Source organism: Equus przewalskii, chromosome 2 (genome assembly GCF_037783145.1).
Source record: "Equus przewalskii isolate Varuska chromosome 2, EquPr2, whole genome shotgun sequence".
Lineage (NCBI taxonomy): Eukaryota > Metazoa > Chordata > Mammalia > Perissodactyla > Equidae > Equus > Equus przewalskii.
This window is the reverse complement of record NC_091832.1, coordinates 24,455,837-24,479,829: the sequence shown is the minus strand read 5'-3', so window position 1 is coordinate 24,479,829 and position 23,993 is coordinate 24,455,837. Positions and strand designations below refer to the sequence as shown.

Below are 23,993 nucleotides of genomic sequence, written 5' to 3'. Positions count from 1 at the left end.
CACTGAAGCATCATTTTTACGTCTGTCTATATTGACTGATTTTTCTCCTGACTGTGGGTCACATTTTCATGCTTCTTGGCATATCTACTAATTTTTCATTGGATTTTTGATGTATTTTTTGTTGTGTTTTTTTAAAGGATGTAGAGCTTTATAGGCAGTGTTACATGCTGCTCAGTTGACCAGTTTGTCTTGTTTTTAAAGCTTTGTTAGTAGTCTTTTCTAGGGGTAGTTTAATCCCCCTACCTTAAGGCATGGCCCTGTAGAGTCTTCACTGAATGCCCTGAGTGATCCGTGAGGAATCTTCATTCTGGTTCATCAAATGCCTTTCGGCCCTGTGTGAGCTCTGGGAACTGTTGAGCTGATAGCTTCCCAGTTGCTCTTTGCCTAACTTCTGAAACTTTACCCTATATGTGTGTATCCATAGTCTTCAGGCAAGACTTAAGGGAAGGGAACCCCAAGCAGATTTCCTGAGGTTTTTTCCTGTATATCTCACTCTTCTCTGGAACTCTGCCTCACAATTTCCAGCTGTCTCAGTCTCCTTGAACTCTGCAGTCTCTTTCCTCAACTAGTGAGATTGCTGTGCTGTTGGGTAACTCTCTCCCTGCTCAGTGGTCTAGAAGGTGCCTCCAGGCAGAAAGCCAAGGAGATAAGTCAGTCTCACTTCATTTATTTCCTTCTCTTGAGAGTCACTTTTTCACTGCCTGTTGTCCAATATCTGAAACAGTTTACAACAGGAGGGTAAATCCAATCACTGTTATTCCACCATGGCTGGAAGTGAAAGTGATAGCTATATTAATGTCTAACAAAATAAGACAAAAGGCATTGTTAAGGAATAACTAGGCTGTTTATAATAAAAACTCTTAAATACACTGGGAAGATACAACTATTCTAAATCTGTATACCCCTAACAGAATAGTCTTAAAATATATAAAGCAAAATAAAATTACAGGGTGGAATGGATACATTCAGTATTGATAAGTCCAGAAAAAAAATTAGTAAAGCAATAGAAGAGTTGAACACCATGATGAACAACTTGATTTTATGGACGTATGGTGTGTGAATGCCATGCATGATAATTAAAGAATATAGATTCTTTCAAGCACACATGAGACACTTATATAAATTGAATATATATTAAGCAAAAAAAGCAAATCTTGGTAAATTTAAAGAATCCTCAAGACTCTGACTACAGTGTAATTATGTTAGAAATAAATAACCAGAAAGTCACCAAACATTACTAATTTTTTTTAAAAACCTCATTATTCAAATAAAACTGATGGAAATTAGATATTCAGAACTGAATTACAATGAAAATATTAATTTGGAGGAAATTTATAAGCCTTAGGAAGATAATATAAAAATACAAAGTCTGAACATTAATGACTTTGGTACCCAGGTTAGAAAGGAGAGAGAAATCATACAATAGAAAGGATTAACAAAGGCAAAACTTGGGTCTTTCAAAATACTAAAAATAGTCAAGTCTCTGGTGAGATTTCTCAAGAACAAAAGAGGACACAAATAACATTAGGAATGAAAAACACATATCTACGGATAACTAAAGAGATTAAAAAGAGATCATTGGGGCTGGCCCAGTGGCATAGCAGTTAAGTTCACACATTCTGCTTGGGCGGCCCAGGGTTCACCAGTTTGGATCCTGGGTGCAGCCCTATGCACTGCTTGGCAAGCCATGCTGTGGCAGGCATCCCACATGTAAAATAGAGGAAGATGGGCATGGATGTTAGCTCAGGGCCAGTCTTCCTCAGCCAAAAAAAAAAGAGAGAGATCATGAACAATTTTATGTTAACACTTTTGAAAAGACAAATTCCTAGAATAACATAACTTACTAAAACTGACTCAAATAGGATGTCTGACAAGCCTTATAACCATATAAATATGTTGAACCTTATAAATATATTGAATCAGCAGTAAAGAATATTCCCACAAAGAAAATGCCAAGCCTAAATGATTTTATAGATGAGCTCTACCAAATTTTCAATAAATAAGTTATTTTACTTTTATATGTACTTCTGGAAAACATGAAGAGAAGGAACATTCTTCTGATAACAACTCCAAAGAAGGATGATATGAGAAGGTCCTTTACTTTTCCTATATCACTTATAAACAAGGATATAAAAATTCTGAGTAATATTAAAACATACCCAGCAGTGTATAAAAAAAGATAATTCATTATGACCAAGTTGGGCTTATCCCAGGAATTTATGGCTGACATTCTATTAGAAAATCTGTAGCTCGAATTCATTCATTATGCATTTTAAGGAGAAAAACCATATAACATCTCAGTAGATGCAGAAAAAGGATCGGGTAGTGTTCTACAGTTATGCATGTTTACAAACTCATATAAAACTAGGAATAGAGGAGTCTTTTTTAACTTGATCAAAGATGTATGCCAAAAACTTAGAGCAAACTTATCTTAATGATAAGTTAGAAACTTTCCTTAAAATTAGGAATATAGCGAGGATACTCCCTATCACTACTTATTTTTAGCATTGTACTAGAAATCCTAGCCAGTGCAAAAGATAAAAGTAAGTAAATCTTTACTTCCTAGTACTCAGTAAAGATTTCTTTTTTAAGTATGAGAATAAGAAAGAAAAAAACCTGTTATTTGCAGATGATGTAATTTGTCTACAAAGAAAATCAGGTTTTTGGAATCAATAAGAATTTATCAAGGTGTCTGGTCTGGATATAAGAGTAACCTCCCACACTCCCCCCACCCCAGCTCCCCAGAAAAGTACCTGGAATAAATCTAAGAGTTGTAGAAGATCTTTATGGAGAAAATGCTAAATCTTTATTGGAAAGCATTAAAGAAAACAAAAAAAATGAGAGACACATGACTATTTCATTTATATGGCAATTCAGTATTGGATAACTTTAATAATTCAATATTGTTTTAATATTTCAATTCCAATTAAAATCCCAACAGGATTTTTTTCTTTTTTGAGGAAGATTAGGCCTGAGCTAACATCTGCTGCCAATCCTCCTCTTTTTGCTGAGGAAGACTGGCCCTGAGCTAACATCTGTGCCCATCTTCCTCTACTTTATATGTGGGATGCCTGCCACAGCATGACTTGCCAAGCAGTGCCATGTCCACATCTGGGATCCGAACTGACAAACCCCAGGCCACCAAAGCGGAAGGTGTGAACTTAACCGCTGCGCCATCAGGCCAGCCCCATGTCAATTATATCTCAATGAAGCTGGAAAAAAATTTTTAAGATATTATTTGCCATTTTCACTATGTTGACATTTGCACTGATGTTGCAAAAGCAGTGGTGGATAGGGGCTGGTCCCGTGGCCTAGTGGTTAAGTTTGGTGTGTTCTGATTTAGCAGCTTGGATATGGTTCCTAGGTGCAGACCTATACCACTTGTCAGCAGCCATGCTGTGGTGGCGACCCACATACAAAGTAGAGGAAGATTGGCACAGATGTCAGCTCAGGGCGAATCTTCCTCAAGCAAAAAGAGGAAGATTGGCAACAGAGGTTAGCTTAGGGTGAATCTTCCTCAGCAAAAAAACAAAAAACAAAAAACAAAACCAATGGTGGATAAAGCTTTTGGTGCCTTCGCACAAATCAAGACAGTGGCATGAAACAATACTAGTAGTCATGTATTCTTCACCACCACTCACTCACTCTTAGGAAAAAAAATTGCTAGTTTCACTTAAGAATGTCCTTGATGAAATTGTACAAATCCAAACTTTGAAAAAGTGTATGGAGGAAAATCACCTGAGGGCTTAAGCTAAACTAGACACTTTTTAAATTGCCACTGTTTTTACTTGAAAGAATGACTTACAGACAAACTGCTTCTTCAGACTTAAGTATTGGGCCGCCGTTTTCTCAAAATGTGGGAAGTGAGTCAGTATTTGTTGTCAGTGATAAAATTTTCACTTTCAAGCGAAAATTAGAATTTCAGAAAACTTTTATCCACCACTTCTCAATAACATTCCAATAGGTTTCTAATAGAAAAGAACTGGCTAGGGATGGGGGAGATCAACAGAAAAATGGATAAATTATGATGTATTTATACAGTGAAACAATAGAACATAGGAAAAGTGAATGAAATACAGCTCCATGCAAAAACATGGGTGAATCTTAGAAACCGAATGGAGAGGGGGACAATGCTCAGAAAACTAAACACAATATGATACAATATTTAGGGATATACATATATGGGACTAATAAAAACAAAGCAAAAATAATGACAGTTCAGGATAGCAGTTTTCTTTTGGCTGGAGTTAGAGTGGGGATTGGGGAGCCTGGGATAGGGGAAGAGCCCACAACTAGATTCAAGCACATTGATAATATTCTAGTTCTTAGATTTGGTGGAGGGTTTACAGATGCTCATTGTATTGTTTTCCTTGGTAACTTAACATTATGTTTCATCTTTTTCTATGTATCAAATATTACAGAATAGATTTAAAATTTTTTTAATTTAAAAAGTAGATGGTGGTCATATGGGTCATTTAAAAAGATACATGGGGGCTGGCCCATGGCCTAGTGGTTAAGTTCAGCACACTCTACTTCAGCAACCCGGTTTACTTCCTGGGCACAGAACCACACCACTTGTCAGTGGCCATGCTATGGTGGCGATTCACGTACAAAATAGAGGAAGATTGGCACAGATGTTAGTTCAGGGCAAATCTTCCTCAGCAAAAAAAAAAACCCCATATATATTTATCTACATGGTATTCCACTGAATTGGATATACTATAATGTATTTTACCTGGCTAGGTTAAATATATTTGAGTTTATTGGGAAAATCATGTAACTGTTTTCTCTCGTTTTGGAGGTGATCATAGCTTGTGAGCATTTACCACATGCCTAGCATTCTTCTAATTAGTTCTTCACATGTATTAACCTATTTAATCCTTCTAACAACTCTATGAAGTAGGAACTATTATGTCTCTGTTTTAAAGATGAGATCCTGAGGCATAGAGGTTAAAGCAACTTGTTGAAGGGTGCACAGCTCACAAGTAGAAGAGCCAGAATTTGAACACATGCAGTCTGGCTCCAGGGCCTACACTTTTAACTACTATGCCTATATCACTTGCTATAATAGCATTTATTTAATAAGCTTATTATAATTAAAGGAGACTGTGTTTGTTGGTGTGGGGTGGTACTAGAGATGTCAGATGCAGTTATTGAGGTTATTAGGCCTCCTTGACAAGGCTGTGGTCCCCCTAAGTAGGGGAGGGTGGGGAGGGACAGAAGCCCAAAAGCTGCCTTCTTAAGAGCCTTTGCCAATGTGTTTGTATCTTCCCTTCTTCTAGAGACCATGGCGAGCCCAGGGAAAGATAATTATCGAATGAAGAGTTATAAGAACAATGCCCTAAACCCTGAGGAGATGAGGCGAAGAAGAGAGGAAGAGGGCATTCAGCTCCGGAAGCAGAAGCGGGAGCAACAAGTGAGTTAACTGGAATATTCTCAGACATACGGTTGGATGCGGAAGCCTCCAACTGCCGTGGTTAGCCTCCACCTTGCACTCTCACTTTCCTCATAGGAGGCAAGTAGCTTAGCTCTGTGGGGCACTCATCCAGTCTCCTTCATTGTAAAGAAATATTGGAAGCTTTGAGAAAGAGAGAATCAATCCCTTATCCCTTTTCCATAATTTAGAACAACTTAAGACATCATTTATGTCTTCAATAGAACATTCTAGTTCTACCCCTTGTTGCCTTCTCTCTTCTTCACCCTATAGTCAGTGTTAGACCTGGCCTTCAAGCCCCAGCCCTAAGCCTGGCCCTTTAAGAAGTTCATCAGCCATTCTGGACTGCTTACTTCTGTTTCTTGAGTCCATTCTTTGTAAATCTCCCTGGGGTGAGACTATTTTAATGCCTCCCTTATTATCCTCTACACTCCACCACACACCACCACCAAATTAGTGCGCTGCCCAGGTCTAGATGCAATCACCTAACCTGCTTTTGTCCACCCCCTCTTGCTTTACCGTTATTCTTTCCTTCAAAGCCTTTTATACCCATCACCTTTTATACAAAGGGCAAAGAAGTCTTTAAAGATATTTTTGCTTATAAAAGTATTCTCTTGGGGCCAGCCTGGTGGCTCAGCGGCTAAGTGCACATGTTCCACTTTGGCGGCCCGGGGTTCGCTGGTTCGGATCCCGGGTGTGGACATGGCATTGCTTGGCAAGCCATGCTGTGGTAGGCGTCCCACATATAAAGTAGAAGAAGATGGGCACAGATGTGAGTTCAGGGCCAGTCTTCCTCAGCAAAAAGAGGAAGATTGGCAGCAGTTAGCTCAGGGCTAATCTTCCTCAAAAAAAAAGTGTTCTCTTAAAAAATGCAAACAATTAGATATAACATATAAAGCCTTTGAATATCTTTGCATGTCAGCTTATTAAGCTTGGCATTTTCTCAACTACACTAGCATTTCCTTGACAGTTACTCCATAATTTAACATTGGGTCATTCTTTGCTTCAGTGAGTAGTCTTGCTACCATCTCTTCTCTTTACTTTACTTTCAGCTTTTTAAACGGAGAAATGTGGAGCTGATTAATGAAGAAGCCGCCATGTTCGATAGTCTCCTCATGGACTCCTATGTGAGCTCTACCACTGGGGTAAGGCCCTTACATGCACTTTAGGTGGGCGTGGGAAATACCTGCTTCTACAGAACAGAAACTGGGCAGTTCACGTCATCTAGTAGCTTTGCCAACAACCGTACTAAGCTCTCTCTTCCATGGGCCCTTGTAGCTGGTCAGCCTAAGGAGTCAGTAAGGATTCATCTCTGATGGAGACACTTGAGGAAGGATTTAAGGAAAGCCATCGGTTAGTTGCCTCAGGGGTTAGGAATTACTTTCAAATGTCCCAATTTGAAGCAGCCATGGATTAAACAAACACCTTCTGAGCCTGCTGTTATGCTATCCTCTTGCCCTCAAGTCTTTAGAAAATAGGATGCCAAGCAGGATTATGTGCTCATATTTGGCTCTAGTTTGGGTTTGCACAGTCTTGAACTTGTTTTATGTTCTAGGAGAGTGTGATCACAAGAGAGATGGTGGAGATGCTCTTTTCTGATGATTCTGACCTGCAGTTAGCAACCACACAGAAATTTCGGAAACTGCTCTCCAAAGGTACAAAACCTGGTTCTCCCTAGAGAGGGGCCTTATGTGATGTAGACTCTTGTTTCTTCTCACTGACCGCATCAGCTTCTTCCCTTCACTCATTCTGCTCTAGCCCTACTGGCTTTGGTGTTCCTTTGACAAGCCAGGTACACTCTTACCTTTACATGGCGATTCGCTCTGCCTGGTATCCTCTACTTGCCAGGTATCTGTGTAACAACTCTCTCACGTCTATGATCAGATCCTGCCTTCTCAGTGAAGCCTACCCTACCCTATCTAAAACTGCAGGCTGCACGCCACCCTCAATGGTTTAATCTTGCCCTGCTCTACCTAGTCCTTTTTTCCCCACTACACTTAGTACCTTCTAACACAATAGAATGTCTCTCCACAGTAGGATATAAACTCCGTGAGGACAGAAACTTTTGGTTTTGTTCACTGCTGTATCCTCAGTACCTAGAACTATATCTGGCACATAGTTCATGCTCAATAAAAGTTTGATGTATGATAGGGAAAATTCTCTTGCCTCAGTATATTAAGCAGTCCTCCCAAGAAAAGAGTGCTAGTCTTAGAAGGGAAATGTTTAGACTAGGGTTGCTCATCCCTTGGGCTTTCTTCTCTCCCTTTCTTACTTGCTTAGGTAAGTAAGGTTACTTCACTTGCTTAGGTTCAGTAAGCCAAAGGTGAGCATACTTAAATTAGGATTGGCTTTACTCTTTAGCATCCGAACTGTATTATACAGGTCAAAGATGGCCAGCTATTGTTAAAACCACCTCACCAAAAGGGAGTTTGGGAATGTTTGTAAGGATAGTCAGGAGTTTCTAGGAAGGATGGTGGGCTGACCCCAGTGAATGCATCAGCCAAAGCCTTTCCTGACTTCCCCTCTCCTTCCTTTCTCCCTCCTCCAGAGCCTAGTCCTCCAATAGATGAAGTTATCAACACTCCAGGAGTGGTGGATCGGTTTGTGGAGTTCCTGAAGAGGAATGACAATTGTACATTACAGGTGAGGCCGGGGATGGTGGGGTACCAGATGAAAGCCCTTCTTCCAAGAAATTGCAGTAAGATGTTTCTACAGACACGTCTCTCAGGAAATGGACAAGTAATATAAGGAAACATTTAAGAGAAGCTATCAGTTGCCTCAGAGGTCTTGGCCTCAAATAAGAGAGCCAAAATCTCTTCCCAAAACAATCTCAAAGGAAAGATAACAGAATATGACAACTGATCATTCAGTTATAAATCAGAGGTTCAATTCCACGTCTAATTACCTGTGTGACCTGAGGCAAATCATTTATCCTGTCTGGGTCGCTCTTCTCAGAAATGGATGATGAGTCAATCCATTGGAACTTACTACAAACTCAGCTGAAAGGGACTTTGAGAGACTCATCTCACCCTATATCTAGCTTCAGAAATGAAGAAAATGAGGCTCAGGAAATTAAAAAGTGACTTGCTAAAGGACTCATGGGTGCTTTGGTGGTGCAAAACTACACCTGGGACCACTGAAGCCCGATTCCATCTTTCTGTTGCAGTACATCACTGCCCATACGTCTTCTCCCTTTTAAAGGGGGAGAGGAAAAGGCACGTGTTTTAGGTTTTTTTAGTCAGGAGCAAGGGGCTTACTCCTCTTGCTACCTCTTGCTTACTACCATGCCAGCTGATAGACATGGTTGCTCTGTGTGGAATGACCTCCTGATCATGGCTTAATCTCGCTTTCAGTTTGAAGCTGCCTGGGCTCTAACGAACATTGCCTCTGGAACTTCTCAGCAGACCAAAATTGTCATTGAAGCAGGGGCCGTCCCCATTTTTATAGAGCTGCTTAACTCAGACTTTGAGGATGTACAGGAACAGGTAATGCTCAAATTTGACTTAATTCTTTTTTTTAAAGATTTTATTTTTCGTTTTTCTCTCCAAAGCCCCCCAGTACATAGTTGCATATGTTTTTAGTTGTGGGTCCTTCTAGTTGTGGCATGTGGGACACCACCTCAGCATGGCTTGATGAGTGGTCCATGTCCGCGCCCCAGATCTGAACCGGTGAAACCCTGGGCTGCTGAAGCAGAACACACCAACTTAACCACTCGGCCATGGGGCCGGCCCCATGGCTTAATTCTTGATGGTACCTATGGTATAGTAAAAAATACATTTGGTCTTTTTTCCCAGTTCCTGGCAAAGAGCTCCTAAAAACCTGGGAATTTTCTGAGTGATAGGAATGTATTTTGTTATTTATATAATGAGCCCCTTTGGAGCACACCTGAGTCTATACTAATGTGATGACTCAGGATGGGTCCCCTACATAGCCTTAGGATGGGGGTGGGGGGTGGCTGGTCATCAGAAAGACCAAACACAGGATTAGAGGGTGGGAACTTGCAGCCCCAACCTCCCAACCCTTCCTCACCCCTCCACCCCAGCCTTCCCAGGGAGGTTAAGAGGGCTGGAGATTGGGTTATAAAAACTCTTGAACAGTGAGATTCAGAGAGCTTCCAGGTTGGTGAACACATCGATGTGCTGGGAAGGTGGTGTGCCTGGAGAGGGCATGGAAGCTCTGTGCCACTTCTACTCCTCACCCCATACCTTGCCCTGTGTACACTCTTCTACTTAGCTCTTCCTGAGTTGCATCCATTGTAATAAACTGGGAAACATATGTAAAGTGTTTTCCTGGGTTCCATGAATCATTCTAGTGAATTACTGAACCTGAGGAGAGGATTGTGGGAACTTAAGAATTTATAGACAGTCGGTCAAAAGTACAGGTGGTACCTGGGAATTGCAACTAGTCTCTAAAGCAGGGGCAGCCTTGTGAGGCTGAGCTGTTAACCTTTGGCGTCTGCACTAACTCCAGGAGTTAGTGTCAGAATTGAATTGTTGGACACATAGTTGGTGGCAGAGAATCGGTTGCTGGTGTGGAAAAAACTCCACACATTTGGCATCAAAGGTGATATTGGAAAAAAGACACCACAGTGCCCATTTCTCAGTACCTACAGATCATAGAGATAAAGACACAACTTCTATTTTTTTTCCACTGAATTTTTGCTGGTTGGACAGGAGTGAAGAGCGGTACTGGAATTTTTTTCCTCCGTTACAACCTATAAGGTCAGTGCAGTGAGGCTATAAAAATGCAACTTTCCAATCACTTCCTCCTTTTCTGGAGGGTGGGGATAGGGAGGTCTTGGTTTGCTTCTCTGGCTGTAATACAGTTGTCAGCCTGTCTTCCCCACTGAATCAGGAACTCTCAGAGGAAAGGTCCTCACAGAGCAAGTGCTCAATAAGCATGTCAACAGGGTGGGTACCTGAGCTTGCTTGGTGTGTCTCAGGTTTTGATGTGGTTTTCGTCCTGGTTAGTGGTGGGTATTCACTCTGTAGTTGTGAATATAAAGTACTTACAAAAGCCACTAGGCTCTGTGAGTGACAGTTCCATCATCCCCTTTTCAGGCAGTCTGGGCACTGGGAAACATAGCTGGAGATAGCTCCGTTTGCCGAGATTACGTCTTGAACTGTTCCATCCTTAATCCTTTGTTAACGTAAGTAATTATGATCATCTCTCCACCTGGGGCATCTATAGGGCAGCCACGTGGCAGGTCTACTGGGGGCAGCTTAACTTAAGATGATAAGTAACTACAAAAATGCTCAAAGTGCATTCTGATTGTCAAAGTAAAAGATAGGTATTTTTTGAGACTAAGAAGATTGTGCCAAAGATGATCTTGTGCTTCCTCACTTGGCACTGTAGAATCTCATGTTGGTCATACCTGCCTCATTGTTGAGCCAGAGGAGAGAGGCAGGACTAGCCCATCTGTAAAATCCAGCCTTCTCTACAGAATGCATTATTTGCTATGGATTTATGCATAGTTACATTGGAGAGCTCTTTTGTAAACTATAGGTCAAAGACCCCATGAGTGATTATCTGGATCCTTCTCCCATCCCACCCTCCCATACCCTTAAAGTAAAGCTACATCTAAACCAAAACAGAGGGGGAGGAGGGGGGAGCTCTTCTTCCGAGACCACAGTTTCATAGGTCATCATTATAACTTTTTCTTGAGCCCTTCACAGAAAATCATTCCATACTGCATGGCTAAAGCCCTCACGCTAGACCTTCAGCTTTTATTTCTAAGGAGAACAGTAACAACACTCCTTATTTAGAACTTAGGGCCACAGTTTGTCCTCTCTTAAAAGCTTTCCAGGCTTACTCAAGATCCAGTCCTGTGTCCTTATTAGCTATGGTTTTAACTAGCCACAGCAGATCCTAATTCTCTGTGAAGTTGTAGGTTGTCCTCTTGGCCCAAACAGGCTCAGTTAACTTAGATCTATAAATAGGAAGAAACAGTGAGGCTGCTGGGGTCTTATAGGTCTGATTGGATTTTCTCCTGGGGTTCGTCTGCAACAGCCCTATGCCAAGGGCATCATTGCTCAGGTTCTGGCTATGTTGTTTCCTTTAGACTCCTTACCAAGTCCACACGACTGACAATGACACGGAATGCAGTCTGGGCCCTGTCAAACCTCTGCCGAGGGAAGAACCCACCCCCAGAGTTTGCAAAGGTGAGAGAACTTCTTACTAGTTCCTGAGTGATAGCAGGTTTCTTAATATGGAGAAATTTTGATATGGGAGTTTTCAAATCTTTGGGGAACCACTTAGAATCTCAATCCATGGCAAACTGAAAGAGGTGATTGTCAGTGAAGTAGGTGATCTCATGTGCCTGAATGGTAAAGTGAAAAGTAGTCCTGATGGTTTAATGTAGAGATCTCCAGGGCTTAGAATTACTTGTAAAGGAGGGGAGAGCAATGTTAGGGTTAGTTGTAAAGCTGATGTGGCCGTGCCCCACCATGAGTCCCTCTCACTCTGCTTCCAACAGGTCTCCCCTTGTTTGCCTGTGCTGTCTCGCCTCCTCTTCAGCAGTGACTCAGACTTGCTGGCAGATGCCTGCTGGGCCCTTTCTTATCTGTCTGATGGCCCCAACGAGAAAATCCAGGCGGTCATAGACTCTGGAGTCTGCCGGAGATTGGTAGAACTTCTAATGTGAGTGGTCTCAGTTAGAAAGGGAACAGATTCCCTATGCTTCTCTGAGCTTAGACTAAAGAATTGCAGTTAGCAATCTGCTGCCCAATCCAGAGGTCTGGAGCCATGAGAGTGTTGCTAGCCTTGGTGGTCAGCAGGGCTGAATACCGTGTGCTGGCCCTCTATTGATCAGAGCTCTCTTCTCTGTAGGCACAACGATTACAAAGTGGCTTCTCCTGCCCTGAGAGCTGTGGGTAACATCGTCACTGGGGATGATATCCAGACCCAGGTAAGGAAGAGAGCTGTCTATGGACAAAACCCTTCCTTGCCAAGGACTTTGGTCCTGATGGGAGGCAGTGTGGTCTGAGAGAGAAAGCATGGACTTGAGTGAAAAATTCCAACTCAGCCACTTTTTATATGATCATAGGCAACTTGGTTGACACTATCTAATGTTAATCTCATGTTAATAACACCTCCAGTGGGGGCACAGTAAACAGGGTTCCTCTGTTCAAAGGCTAGAGATCTGGGTATTATTTGGATCTTGAGTAGTTGGCATAATTATGTGGCATTCTTGACAGATTTCTTACAAGTGAGTAATCTCACTCAAACCCACACTCTAATTTTCTAGGTGATTCTTTGTGTCTGCATACATGTGCAAATATTCATAACATAAAATGTACTGTTTTAACCATTTTTAAGTGTGTAGTTCAGTGGCATTAAGTACATTCATATTTGTATTCAGCCATCACCACCATCTATCTCGACAACTCTTTGGTCATCTCAAACTGTTTTGTACCCATTAAATAACTCCCCACTTCCCTCTGCCTTCAGCCCCTGGTAACCACCATACCACTTTTTTGTCTTTTATGAGTTTGACCACACTAGGTACCTCATAGAAGTGGAACCATATATATTTGTTCTTTTGTGTCAGCTTATTTTACTTAGCATAATATCTTCGGGATTATTCATATTGTAGCATGTGTCGGACCTTTATTCCTTTTTTATGGCTGAATAATAGTCCATTGTATGCATATACCATATTTTGTATATACATTCATCTGTGGATAGACGCATGGGTGGTTTTCACCTTTGGCTACTGTGAATAACCCTGCACTGAACATTAACGTACGAGTATCTTGAGTCCCTGTTTTCAGTTCTTTGGGTACATAGCCAGAAGTGGAATTACTGGATCATGTGGTAATTTTATGGTTAAGATTTTGAGGAACCACCATACTGTTTTGCACAGCAGCTGCACTATTTTACATTCCCAACAGCAATGTACCAGGTTCCAGTTTCTCCACATCCCTACCAACACTTCTGTTTTCTGGGGGTTTTTTGATAATAGCCAGCCTAATAAGTGTGAAGTGGTATCTCATTGCAGTTTTGATTTGCATTTCCCTAATTTTTAGTGATGTGTGGCATCTTTTCACATGTTTTCTGGCCATCTGTCTATCTTTGGAGAAATGTCTATTAAGCCCTTTGCCCATTTTTTTTTAATTGAGGTGTTCAGTTTTCTGTCGTTTAGTTGTAAGAGTTTTTTATACATTCTGGATATTAATCCTTACCAGATACATGATTTGCATATATTTTCTCCCATTTTGTGCTTTGCCTGTTCTCTCTATGATAGTATCTTTTGATGCACCAAAGTTGTTAATTTTGATTAAGTCCGATTTACCTAATTTTTCTTTTGTTGCCTATGCTTTTGGTGTTCTAGGTCATTCTTAACTGTTCAGCCCTTCCTTGCCTCCTCCACTTGCTGAGCAGCTCCAAGGAGTCAATCCGGAAGGAAGCTTGCTGGACCATTTCAAATATTACTGCTGGCAACAGGGCTCAAATACAGGTAGAACAAGCAGGAGAGAAGTCAGGGAGCAGGGGCCCAGGGGATGGCAGATGGGAAGACATGGGAACATGTGAGGTTGTGGGATATTCGCTTCTAGAAGAAGGAATTTGTTTCCCTTTAGAAATAGAGGTCAGTGTGTGTGTTGGTCACAGATTCTGTGTAGTGCAAGCCAGGTTCCTCTGTAGCCTTTCATCTACATGGGAAGAACAAGAGAGGACTCTCAGGAAGGGGAAGATGTCTAAATCTTAGCTGATTTTTGGGCTGGATTTGCTTTCTCTTCTTGAAGTGACTTTTTTCTCTCCCCATCTCCCCCACCAAATCCTCTCTAAGGCTGTCATAGATGCAAATATTTTCCCTGTGTTGATCGAAATCCTTCAGAAAGCAGAGTTCCGTACAAGGAAAGAGGCAGCCTGGGCCATCACCAATGCCACATCAGGAGGAACCCCTGAGCAGATCAGGTATCACATTCCTTTCCCATTGTCTTGAGTGATATATATGCCCTCTCCCTCTTGGCTCATGGTTTACATGTGACCTCTAAACTGCTTTTTCTGGGATAGGCCTTTCCCCATCCAGCTGCAGTAGAGTTTAACTGGTAAGCTGCTAGAGTGGCACTGGAGTCTGGATTAGGTTCCTATAGACCAGGTACCTCTTTTCTCTCCTTAAGAATAGAAACCTATGACACAGACATCCATCTCTCTTCTACCTCTTCCTCCCCTCTCGAGAATTTAAATCTGTGTAATTCTCAATTATCCCTACAAATGAAGGAGGACCATGCTATGGCTCATTCAAAGCAGCTTCTTTGGAAAATCATTTTTGAGGGTGATACTTGGGATAAGCAAATAGGTATTTTGTGTGTGTGTGTGTGTGTGTGTGTGCGCGCGCGCGCGCGCGCGCTCTTTGATTTTAGTTTCCATTCTCAATATGAGTAGAAGTGGTGGGAACTAGACAAGTGGCTTGCCTTCAGCTTGTAGCCTAGGAGGGGAATATATTCAGTATACAGAAAGCCTTAGGAGAAAAGGGATAGCTATTGATTTAAGCTTTGAAGGAAAAATACGGGGTTATAAAAGGCCTTTTGGACAGGAAGACGCATAGGTAAAGGTACAAGAATTAGAAACCTGGAGACCTTTACATGTTTGACTGGAATGTAGTGTCCTTGGAAGGGAGTGATGGGAGGTGAAGCTAGAAAAGGAGAGTAAGAGCCAGATTGTAGAAGGTCTTTATTGGCATGCCTGTAGAGCTTGGACTGAAAAATTTTCAGCAGAGAAATGATGTGTTCAGGGTGATAATTTTGCAGCAAGGAAACATTGGAGACTAGGAGGAGGAATCTGTGGCAGCCTCCCACATGGAAATGAAGTAGACCAACGGCATTGGGAGGCTGGGGAGGTAAAGGATGGGTGGTTATGAAGGCTCAGTAAGAGTGCATTGCTGAGAGTGCTGACGCGGATGAGGGAGGCCCACAGGCCCCACAGCACCTACCCAGCACGTCCCCAGCCCTGCGTTAATTTACGGCGTGCCTGGTCTCCGGCCTCCAGGTACCTGGTCTCACTGGGCTGCATCAAACCCCTGTGTGACTTGCTGACTGTGATGGATTCAAAGATTGTGCAAGTGGCCCTCAATGGACTGGAGAACATCCTTCGACTTGGAGAGCAAGAAGGCAAGCGCAGTGGCTCAGGGGTCAATCCCTACTGTGGCCTCATCGAGGAAGCCTATGGTATGTGCCCTCTCTCCACCCTCCCCTTTGCCTTAAGTAGAGCAGTTCCAGGTCAGGACCTGGGGACTGCAGGCCTCCAAAGCAGTATGCATGGTGAGGGTGTGTGTTTTTGGGGTCATGATTGAATGCAGTGTTTTATCCCACCAGTTGGTACTCCCTCTGAGGAGCAGTAGATCAGTTCTCTTTCTCATAGGCTCTGCCCAATAAGTAGGTATGGCACAGGTGCAAAAGATAAAGCTCCAGCGTTGATGATAGAATCAGGCACTGGAAGGCATGTTTTCATCTGAGTTTCTAGCAAATTCCAGTAAGAGTGCTGGATTCACTGTCTCTCAGAGATTCAAAGAGACTAATGATTTGCCCATGTCACACACGTAGTTAAAAGCAGAATAGATGGGGCTGGCCCCGTGGCCGAGCGGTTAAGTTCGCGTGCTCCGCTGCAGGCGGCCCAGTGTTTCGTTGGTTCGAATCCTGGGCGCGGACATGGCACTGCTCATCAAACCACGCTGAGGCAGCGTCCCACATGCCACAACTAGAAGGACCCACAACGAAGAATATACAACTATGTACTGGGGGGCTTTGGGGAGAAAAAGGAAAAAAATTAAAAAAAATCTTAAAAAAAGCAGAATAGAGACTAGAACCTCTGATTTATAAATCACATTTTGGTCGTTTTTCCTTGGGGGTTATATAGTTTCGGGGAGAGATCTTGGCTCTCCTCTCCCACGTCAAAAAGAGATCTGATCATATTACTTATGTTTATAAATACTAACATACCTCAGGGAAAGAAAAATAGATTATTTCATGGACTCATAGAAAAGCACTCAAAGTTTACTCTTCTCCTCCTTCCTTCCTTGCCACCACAGGCTTGGATAAAATTGAGTTTCTCCAGAGCCATGAGAACCAGGAGATCTACCAGAAGGCCTTCGACCTCATTGAGCACTACTTTGGTGTAGAGGACGACGATGGCAGCCTGGCCCCCCAAGTGGATGCGACGCAACAGCAGTTCGTCTTCCAGCAGCCCGAGGCCCCCATGGAGGGCTTCCAGCTATAATGTCGGCCTCCGGGGAGGGGAGGGAATGGGACGCACCACCGACCAGCGCAAAAGCAGCCCTCTGGTGGGCGGGAAACCAGCCCCCCACCATCAGCCACCACACACCTCTGCTGCCCTGGAAACTGTGCTCTTGACCTGCTCTGCCCCCTTCCCTGGAGGGAGCACCCTCTGGACAGACAAAACCATCTGAGGCTCATATTTGGGTTTTGTGACAAGAAGGGGACGTGTTGGGTTTTTCTTCCTTATGCTATATTTTGGCTGCACATATGTCTTTAACCCAGGAGCCCAGGGGTAGACAAAGGAGGACTGAGGTAATCAATTTTGCACCTTTTTTTATTTTTTATTTTTTTCTTTAGTGGTGACTTCCTTCCCTTTTATCTTCCTTCATCCTTCCCAGTCCTCTGCCCTGATCTGTGTAACTCTTTATCTTGGGTACTTGAGCAGATGGGAATATTCCAGAGGTAGGGGGGTGGGAGGGGAGGGGAGATATCCAAAACAAAGTGTTCTTGCTCTGACAGAATATTAATCTTGTATGCTTGGATTGAGTTATTTAATTTTTTTTTCTTTTGCACATTTTTCTTGTATTAAGATTGCTCTTTCCAAGAGCCACGAGTTCCTGGTTTTAGGAATCCCAGCTGCCAGCATTGTCTGGGACTAGAGGCTGAGGGGGAGGTCACCATGAGACAAAGACCCCCTTCCTCCCTCTAACCCCTTGCCCAGACCTCTTTAGTTTGGGAGATCCCCCTTACTCTCCTGGGGCAGGTACACCAGTGGGAGTGGAGGGGAGGAGCACAGGCCTTCAGATGGGGCTTCCCATGTGTCGCTACTGATCCCATGTTTCCTACCCACCTTCCAATGGTGCGACCCAACTTCATTTGTTTACTTGAAATTTCCCCTCGGAGTTGAATGAACCTCTGAGGTAGCTGTATTTTCTCCTAAGCATGAGACAGGGGGCTGTGGTCCTTCCTTTCTCCTGAGGAGAAAGTCCTTGCTCTGGTGACCCATAAGTTGCAGAGGAGGTTGGAGTGAGAGTGTCATGTATTGGGATAGCCAGGGATCCCTGCCTTTGGCATTTCTTCTTCTTCCTCTTCCACAGTTGGATCATGTATATTTTACTTCCAAAGGAGAGAATGTCAAAAAGTTCTGTATTTTTTTATATTCTATATATTAGGTAGGTCAATCTTAATTGGTCTCAAGAGGAAGAACTGTCTGTAATTTCTGTAAGTAGGATACTGTGAGGAAGACCAAAAAGAGATGTGGAAGCTCCCTCGCTCAGGAAGCCTGAGCTTGGACCTTTTCCTCTCTGCTTGGGTTCTGGGCCACCACCTGGGACCAACCCTTAGCTCTGGAACCTTTATATAGCAAGTCAGCCTGGTCTGATTGTCCCAGTACCTGGAGGAAGCAAGGATGGCCCCAGGGCTTGGTGAAGTCTACCACTCCAGTCCTTACTGCTGAGCATCTTGCATATATCAGGAAACCCAAAAAGCAGTCTGCCTTCTCAGATTCAGTCTCAAAGGTCCTTGTCCACATACTGTATCACTTACGGCTGCCTCTCCTATTATCACAGAAACCTGGCAGCCTCAGGACTTTTGTGAGAGTTATTGGTATCTTCCCTGTTTGCTGTCCTTGTACCTGGGTGGGGTTTTGCCCTTCCTTGTGACAGTTATAACCCTAATGCCTTTTCTTTTCTCTTTGAATAAAGCTAGTACAGTGCCTCAGCGGCTTGCCTCTGCCTCAGTGGGTTACATATGATAGTAAAGTCCAGTTGTTGGGGATAGGGTGGAGGAAGCAGTTGGCTAAGTCTAGACCAGCTGTGGAGCTGAAGGCACAGTCCGCTCTGCCCCTGCTTCCCCACTGCTCAGTCAGAGGTGCCTTGCTCCAGGCTGTATCTTCCCTTCCCCAGAAACAATGCCATTCCTGCTCCTATTCCTACACATCCCCTCTGGCTGAGGTGAAACCCATGCCCCTCTGCTTACAGATTAAAGTTCAGGTGCTCATTGTTGCCCATTGGTCTTCAATTTGCCCTCTCTAGTGTTGAGATCCAACTCCAGAGCCATTTTCTGAGAAAGGTTGTTTGGGGCAAGTGGTTATCACTAAAAAGTCACAGCAGTGCTGTGCCACCTTAGTGAGTTACGGGCTGCTCTTCAGCATGGGGCTAGTAACTACCAACCCCCAATCTCCCAGGGAGGCAGGGGGCAGGACCTTTTTCACTTGGTCTGCTGACTTCATTATAAAAACGTTCTCCTACAGTTCAGAGAAAAGCTACTCCCCCTCCCTTGCCCTTGTCCAAAGGGCAGAGCACTTTAGTAGGATCTACTTTGTACATCTCAAAGAATAGTTGAGTCCCTGACATTGGGGCCAAATTCTTATTGTGAGACATACACATGCCGCTTTTCCCAACTATTCCTCCAAAATCTACTTTCACTTCAGATCTGGGTCCTGTACCAGATGGAAGATGCTTCTGATCATCTGGCTGCTGTTTAAAGCCAGTTTTCTCCAAGGACTTCAAAGGCGGAAGTTTCTCCCAGGGCACAACCTGACAGATTTCTCATCAGATTAAGTGGCCTCTAGGAGCTTTCCTTTGTTGGTGTCTTCCTTAGACCATGTTTTCCCATTATCTTCCTTTAACCCCTTTTTAGTCAATAGGCAAAGTTCTTCCAACCCACAGAGGCAGTAACATCATCTTTTGTGTCTTGTTCTCTCTTTTGGCCATCTTGGAAAGCAAATACTATTTCTTTAGCCCAGGCTTGACAGCCACTCTTTGTGGGCAGCTCTCATCTGGACTCCATACCCTGGCCTAGGTCAGGTCAAAGGCTTTCTGGTAGATTTCTGATGGGACATTGCAGGAATGGAAGGGCTCCCCCAGCCTGCTGTAGGGAATAGCCTGATAAGACATGTTTTTGGAATCTTTAAGATCTCTGGTGGGGGTGGACGTACATCTAGGTGTGGATTAAGGGAACAAGGAGCCTTTTTCTTAACTAGAGTATTGAAAAAATGTTTTGAACAGTGCCAGCTATCTATTGCCAGCCGCCCTGGGCATCCCACCCCAAGATCATCTTCTCTAATACTAACAGTGTCTCTGGTCTTAGAAGTCTGCTTTCAATTCTGAGCTGTCCCCAGTGACTGCCTACTCTTGGTGTTGGCTGCAACCTTCTGGTAGAACCATAGGGTTCTACCCTCATCTGGCCAGCCTGGTCACTTGGGGTAATGAGTACCAATGACCCTTTTAAGAAGCAGGTGTTGATGACCTCAGCTTTTCTTAGATCTACTCCTCCTCTCTTTACAGTGGAAGCCTCTCTCCAGGAGCCCTGTTTTGTGGAGCTAAACTGCATGGATTATAGCTGCTTCTGTACTTAGTGAAGGAGGAGCAGAGAAGGCTCTCAGGCGCTGACTTTCTGTTTCCTTCAAGCCAAACCAGTTTACAATGACAACCATCTAGCAGAATGAACTGGATTTCCATTTTCTCATGTCTCCCTGCCTTCTTCCTGCATTGTAGAGTTACCCATTTCTAGCAAACTACAAGGGAAGGAAATGAGTGCCTAGTAATAGTCCCATCCTCATCCCCCGTGCCCCTCTTTAAGGGCCTGTGCTCATTGTTCAGGCCACAGCTCTTCTCCCCAAGGCTCACTCAGCTTGGCACCCGTCATTTTGGTTATTCCTCAGTAGATTCATCTCGTGGGCTAAGATTCTGGATTCTCAGTTGAAGGCAGTCAGATTGTTCAAGTCCCTGCAGACACCACAGGGACCCAGAGGGAAAACAGGCTGGCTGGGGGCCTCAGGAATGTATATGACTGTCTGCCTCTCTGGGACGCTGGGCAAGGGTGCAAGGCTCAGTGCACTGAAGCGTAGGAAATGCTCATAACCAGTAGCAACATCTTCCAGGTAGGACTATCCTAGAAGTGAGTGTGAGAGTGAGAAATTGCCCATAGTAGGTTTCTTCCACAGCCGTTTTAGGATTGCACATTCTAGACCAAGTCCAGTATTTTTTCTCTTAACTTTTGGATTCTTTTGTTAAGCCAGCAAACTGAGAATTGGGCCCTGCGGGGATCCATGTGGTAGGCACCAGCTGCTCTTTGACCAAGGCCTTCATAAATGACTCAGTCATCCCATTGTCTATCCCCTAGCCCCACCCCCAGACTAAGACCATGGCACATGAAGAATTTGAGGTCAATACCAAGCAAGTCTGTGAACTAAAGCTGTTATTTTTCCTCTGCGAGGGCATTTTGCATCAGGCCTGGGCTATGTGCAGAACCAAAACTGGGTATGAGAGAAGAGGCAGCATTAAATTTTGGGCCCAGAACACCCTGGCAGAAAGGTTTGTGTGGTGTGTTATAAAGGTCATCAGTGGGTTTGGGCTTCCCTTGCTACTTCTGGGCCAGCCTGACTGCTGATGTCTGCATTAGCACATACCTGAACCCCTCTGCTAACCCCTAGCCCTGCTCCCCTGCGTAGGTCAGATTTTCAGCCCCTGGGTTTGGGGAGAGAAAATTCTGCCATGCCCTGGGAGCAGTGAAGGAAGTCAAAGCTTAGACCTTGAGACGGGCTGGGAACCTCTGACTCAGAGGTTAGCCTTAAGAGTCCACCTCTACAAGAACCCTCAGGTCCTGGGGTTAGGTATTGGCTCTTTCAGCCAGCTTTTGTGGGAACTGCCTTTGATTGAACCACTAAAGAAGTGAAGGGGGTGTATGAGGTCCCAGCCACCTAAGACAAACCGGATGTCCCTCAGAAACAGCTTGGGTTCCCAGCTAGAAACCTAAGGAAGGTGAATCGAACCCTTTTCCTCACTGATTTTTCTTTCTAAATTCATTTGCTTTTAGTTTTCCAAGAACTGTAAACTGGCTATTTTCTATGTTCTCAGGGCCCCTGGGTAGACAGACAAAGCTTGATGATTTCAGAGCAGACATAGGCCAAGAAACCATGGCATTGAGTGTGCTGAGTCCAGACAAATGATATTTATATACACATCCAAATTTGAAGAGAAAATGTATTTCTTTAGGTTTCAAACACTGTAATAGATATAAAGCGAAAATAAAAACCTGTTGCAAAGTTCTAAATCGTCTTCTTTCAGAATGAGCCTAGATTTTGTGGAAGTGAATGAGGAGAGGGTGTTTAAACTTGTGGCCCAACAGTGGAATTAAGAATTGCAACAGCTTGGGCTGGCCTGGTGGTGCAGTGGTTAAGTTTGCACATTCTGCTTCTCGATGGCCTGTGGTTCGCTGGTTCGGATCCTGGGTGCAGACATGGCACTGCTTGGCAAACAGCCATGCTGTGGTAGGCATCCCACGTATAAAGTAGAGGAAGATGGGCATGGATGTTAGCTCAGGGCCAGTCTTCCTCAGCAAAAAGAAGAGGATTGGGGGGCTGGCCCCGTGGCCGAGTGGTTAAGTTCGCGCACTCCGCTGCAGGCGGCCCAGTGTTTCGTCAGTTCGAATCTTGGGCGCAGACATGGCACTGCTCATTGAACCACGCTGAGGCAGCGTCCCACATGCCACAACTAGAAGGACCCACAACGAAGAATATACAACTATGTACCGGGGGGGGCTTTGGGGAGAAAAAGCTAAAAAATAAAATCTTTAAAAAAAAAAAAAAAGGATTGGCAGTAGTTAGCTCAGAGCTAATCTTCCTCAAAAAAAAAATTGCAACAGCCTGCTCCTGCTATAAAGAATGGTTTTTTAATCTGCTTTATTGAAATATAATTGACATACAGTAAATGACACATATTTAAAATGTACAATTTGATAAGTTTAATCACTACAATCAAGACAGTAAACATATCCATCACCTCCAGAAGTTTCCTCATGCCCCTTTGGAATCCCTCCTTCCTGCCCAACCCCCAGCAACCACTGATCTGCGTTTTGTCAATATAGTTTAGTTTGCATTTTCTAAGATTTCCCTGAAGGATTTTGACATTTCATCAGCACCATTCCACCACCCTTTGAGCCCATTGAGGGCATACAGTTCACCAACTACCCACTTCAGTTTCAATTCCTAAAGCATAGGTTACAGACAAGCAGCCAAAAAGTTGGTTCAACCCAAAAGGAGGGTTTTGGTTGGCTGATAGAGTGTGTTTAAGGTTTAATTTGTTGCCAACATTTAAAAAAATAAAGATGTATCTATCTTGAAAAATATCTGGCACTGTTGGGCCTGAGTTTCTGCTTGAAAGCAATCTGCAAGAGCTCCCTTTTACCACAATCACCGCCATTCTCAATGGTCTCCTTGACTGACAGGCAGATGCTCACATTGTTGCTATTCTTTCCATCAGATTTCCTTATTCCTTGTCTGCCTGCTCTACTCATTACCCAGCTGGCCTTGCAGGCCACTGTTGATCCTGATACACCACCCCTCACCCCATGCATACCTTGTTCTTGCTGCTTATGTTCTTCATCTCTGCCCAGAACACACTCTTCCTATGAAAATCCATCAAGGTTTGATTTATATGTTACCTTTTCAAGAGATTTCCAATAGGCTTTTCTGGAAGTAAGCAGGGCCTTGGTTTTGTGAGCCCTGGATTCCAAACTTCAGAGCTTGAGTGCCACCATTATACTGTTATACCGCATTGCCTCTCAGTGTTTCCTGGGAAACGCAAACTCCTGCTGCCTAAGGGGGAGACAACTGCCCTGAAGTCTCTAACTGGGGAAAATACTTAACACGTTAACAGCCCTAAAAGCCCAATTGGCACAACAATTTAAAACTTTCTCTGCCTCCAGGATGATGCTGGGCTTTAGGACTAGAGAATTTAGCCAATAGTTCTTGCCATGTCATTGATTTGTAAAGCAGGTCATTTCAACACCTCCTTACTAATGCTGTAGTAAGAACTCTATCCAGATCACTGGCAAGGGTTTGAGCTGGGCCTCAAAAGATTTTGTTTTTGCCAGAAGGCTACTTTGGAAGGTGGAATAGCACCTGCAAAAACCTAGGAAATCCTGGAAACAGAAGTATAAGTGGAGCAAAAAAGGCAGAGGGGATAGGCAGGATTGGCTGGAAACAGAAGCCAAACCAAGTAGGCATTAAATTCTAAGTGCACGAGTCGTCGGTTTTTATTCCATTACCTATAGGTAACTGGGTAAAGAACTGTGATACCACTTCTGCAGAGAAGTTGGGCTTTTTTCCCCTTTAGTCCCAGTGCAACTGAGACTTTGTAGAGAGTGGGCCAGTCAGAGAAAAGGCTCAGGAATCTGCCGAGGCCAAACTTCCCCTTGCAAGGTCCCCTTACCCCTTCGAAAGAGGGACTCGAGCTGGTAATGGGACGGGGAAAACATATAACCTACTTTTACAAGTTACCTTGACTCATCCTCAGGGAGAGCACGCCATGGTGGTGATTTCTTCTGGGTAAGAGGCAGGG

General features: G+C 43.7%; 1 protein-coding gene across 3 annotated transcripts in view; it reads left to right on the top strand.

The window, feature by feature from the left end:
• The window catches only part of KPNA6 (karyopherin subunit alpha 6), a 50,614-nt gene extending 28,909 nt beyond the window's left edge, over positions 1 to 21,705 (top strand). For all 3 annotated transcript variants that reach the window (XM_008521886.2, XM_008521887.2, XM_008521885.2), the window contains exons 2-14: positions 5,283 to 5,416; positions 6,487 to 6,579; positions 6,990 to 7,089; positions 7,983 to 8,077; positions 8,788 to 8,919; positions 10,495 to 10,583; positions 11,496 to 11,595; positions 11,910 to 12,073; positions 12,263 to 12,341; positions 13,767 to 13,892; positions 14,223 to 14,350; positions 15,425 to 15,603; positions 16,464 to 21,705. In XM_008521886.2, the coding sequence (XP_008520108.1) occupies positions 5,283 to 5,416; positions 6,487 to 6,579; positions 6,990 to 7,089; positions 7,983 to 8,077; positions 8,788 to 8,919; positions 10,495 to 10,583; positions 11,496 to 11,595; positions 11,910 to 12,073; positions 12,263 to 12,341; positions 13,767 to 13,892; positions 14,223 to 14,350; positions 15,425 to 15,603; positions 16,464 to 16,651 (1,607 nt within the window). In that variant the 3' untranslated portion in view covers positions 16,652 to 21,705. The remainder of the gene's footprint in view (positions 1 to 5,282; positions 5,417 to 6,486; positions 6,580 to 6,989; positions 7,090 to 7,982; positions 8,078 to 8,787; positions 8,920 to 10,494; positions 10,584 to 11,495; positions 11,596 to 11,909; positions 12,074 to 12,262; positions 12,342 to 13,766; positions 13,893 to 14,222; positions 14,351 to 15,424; positions 15,604 to 16,463) is intronic.
• Positions 21,706 to 23,993: the final 2,288 nt, after the last annotated feature.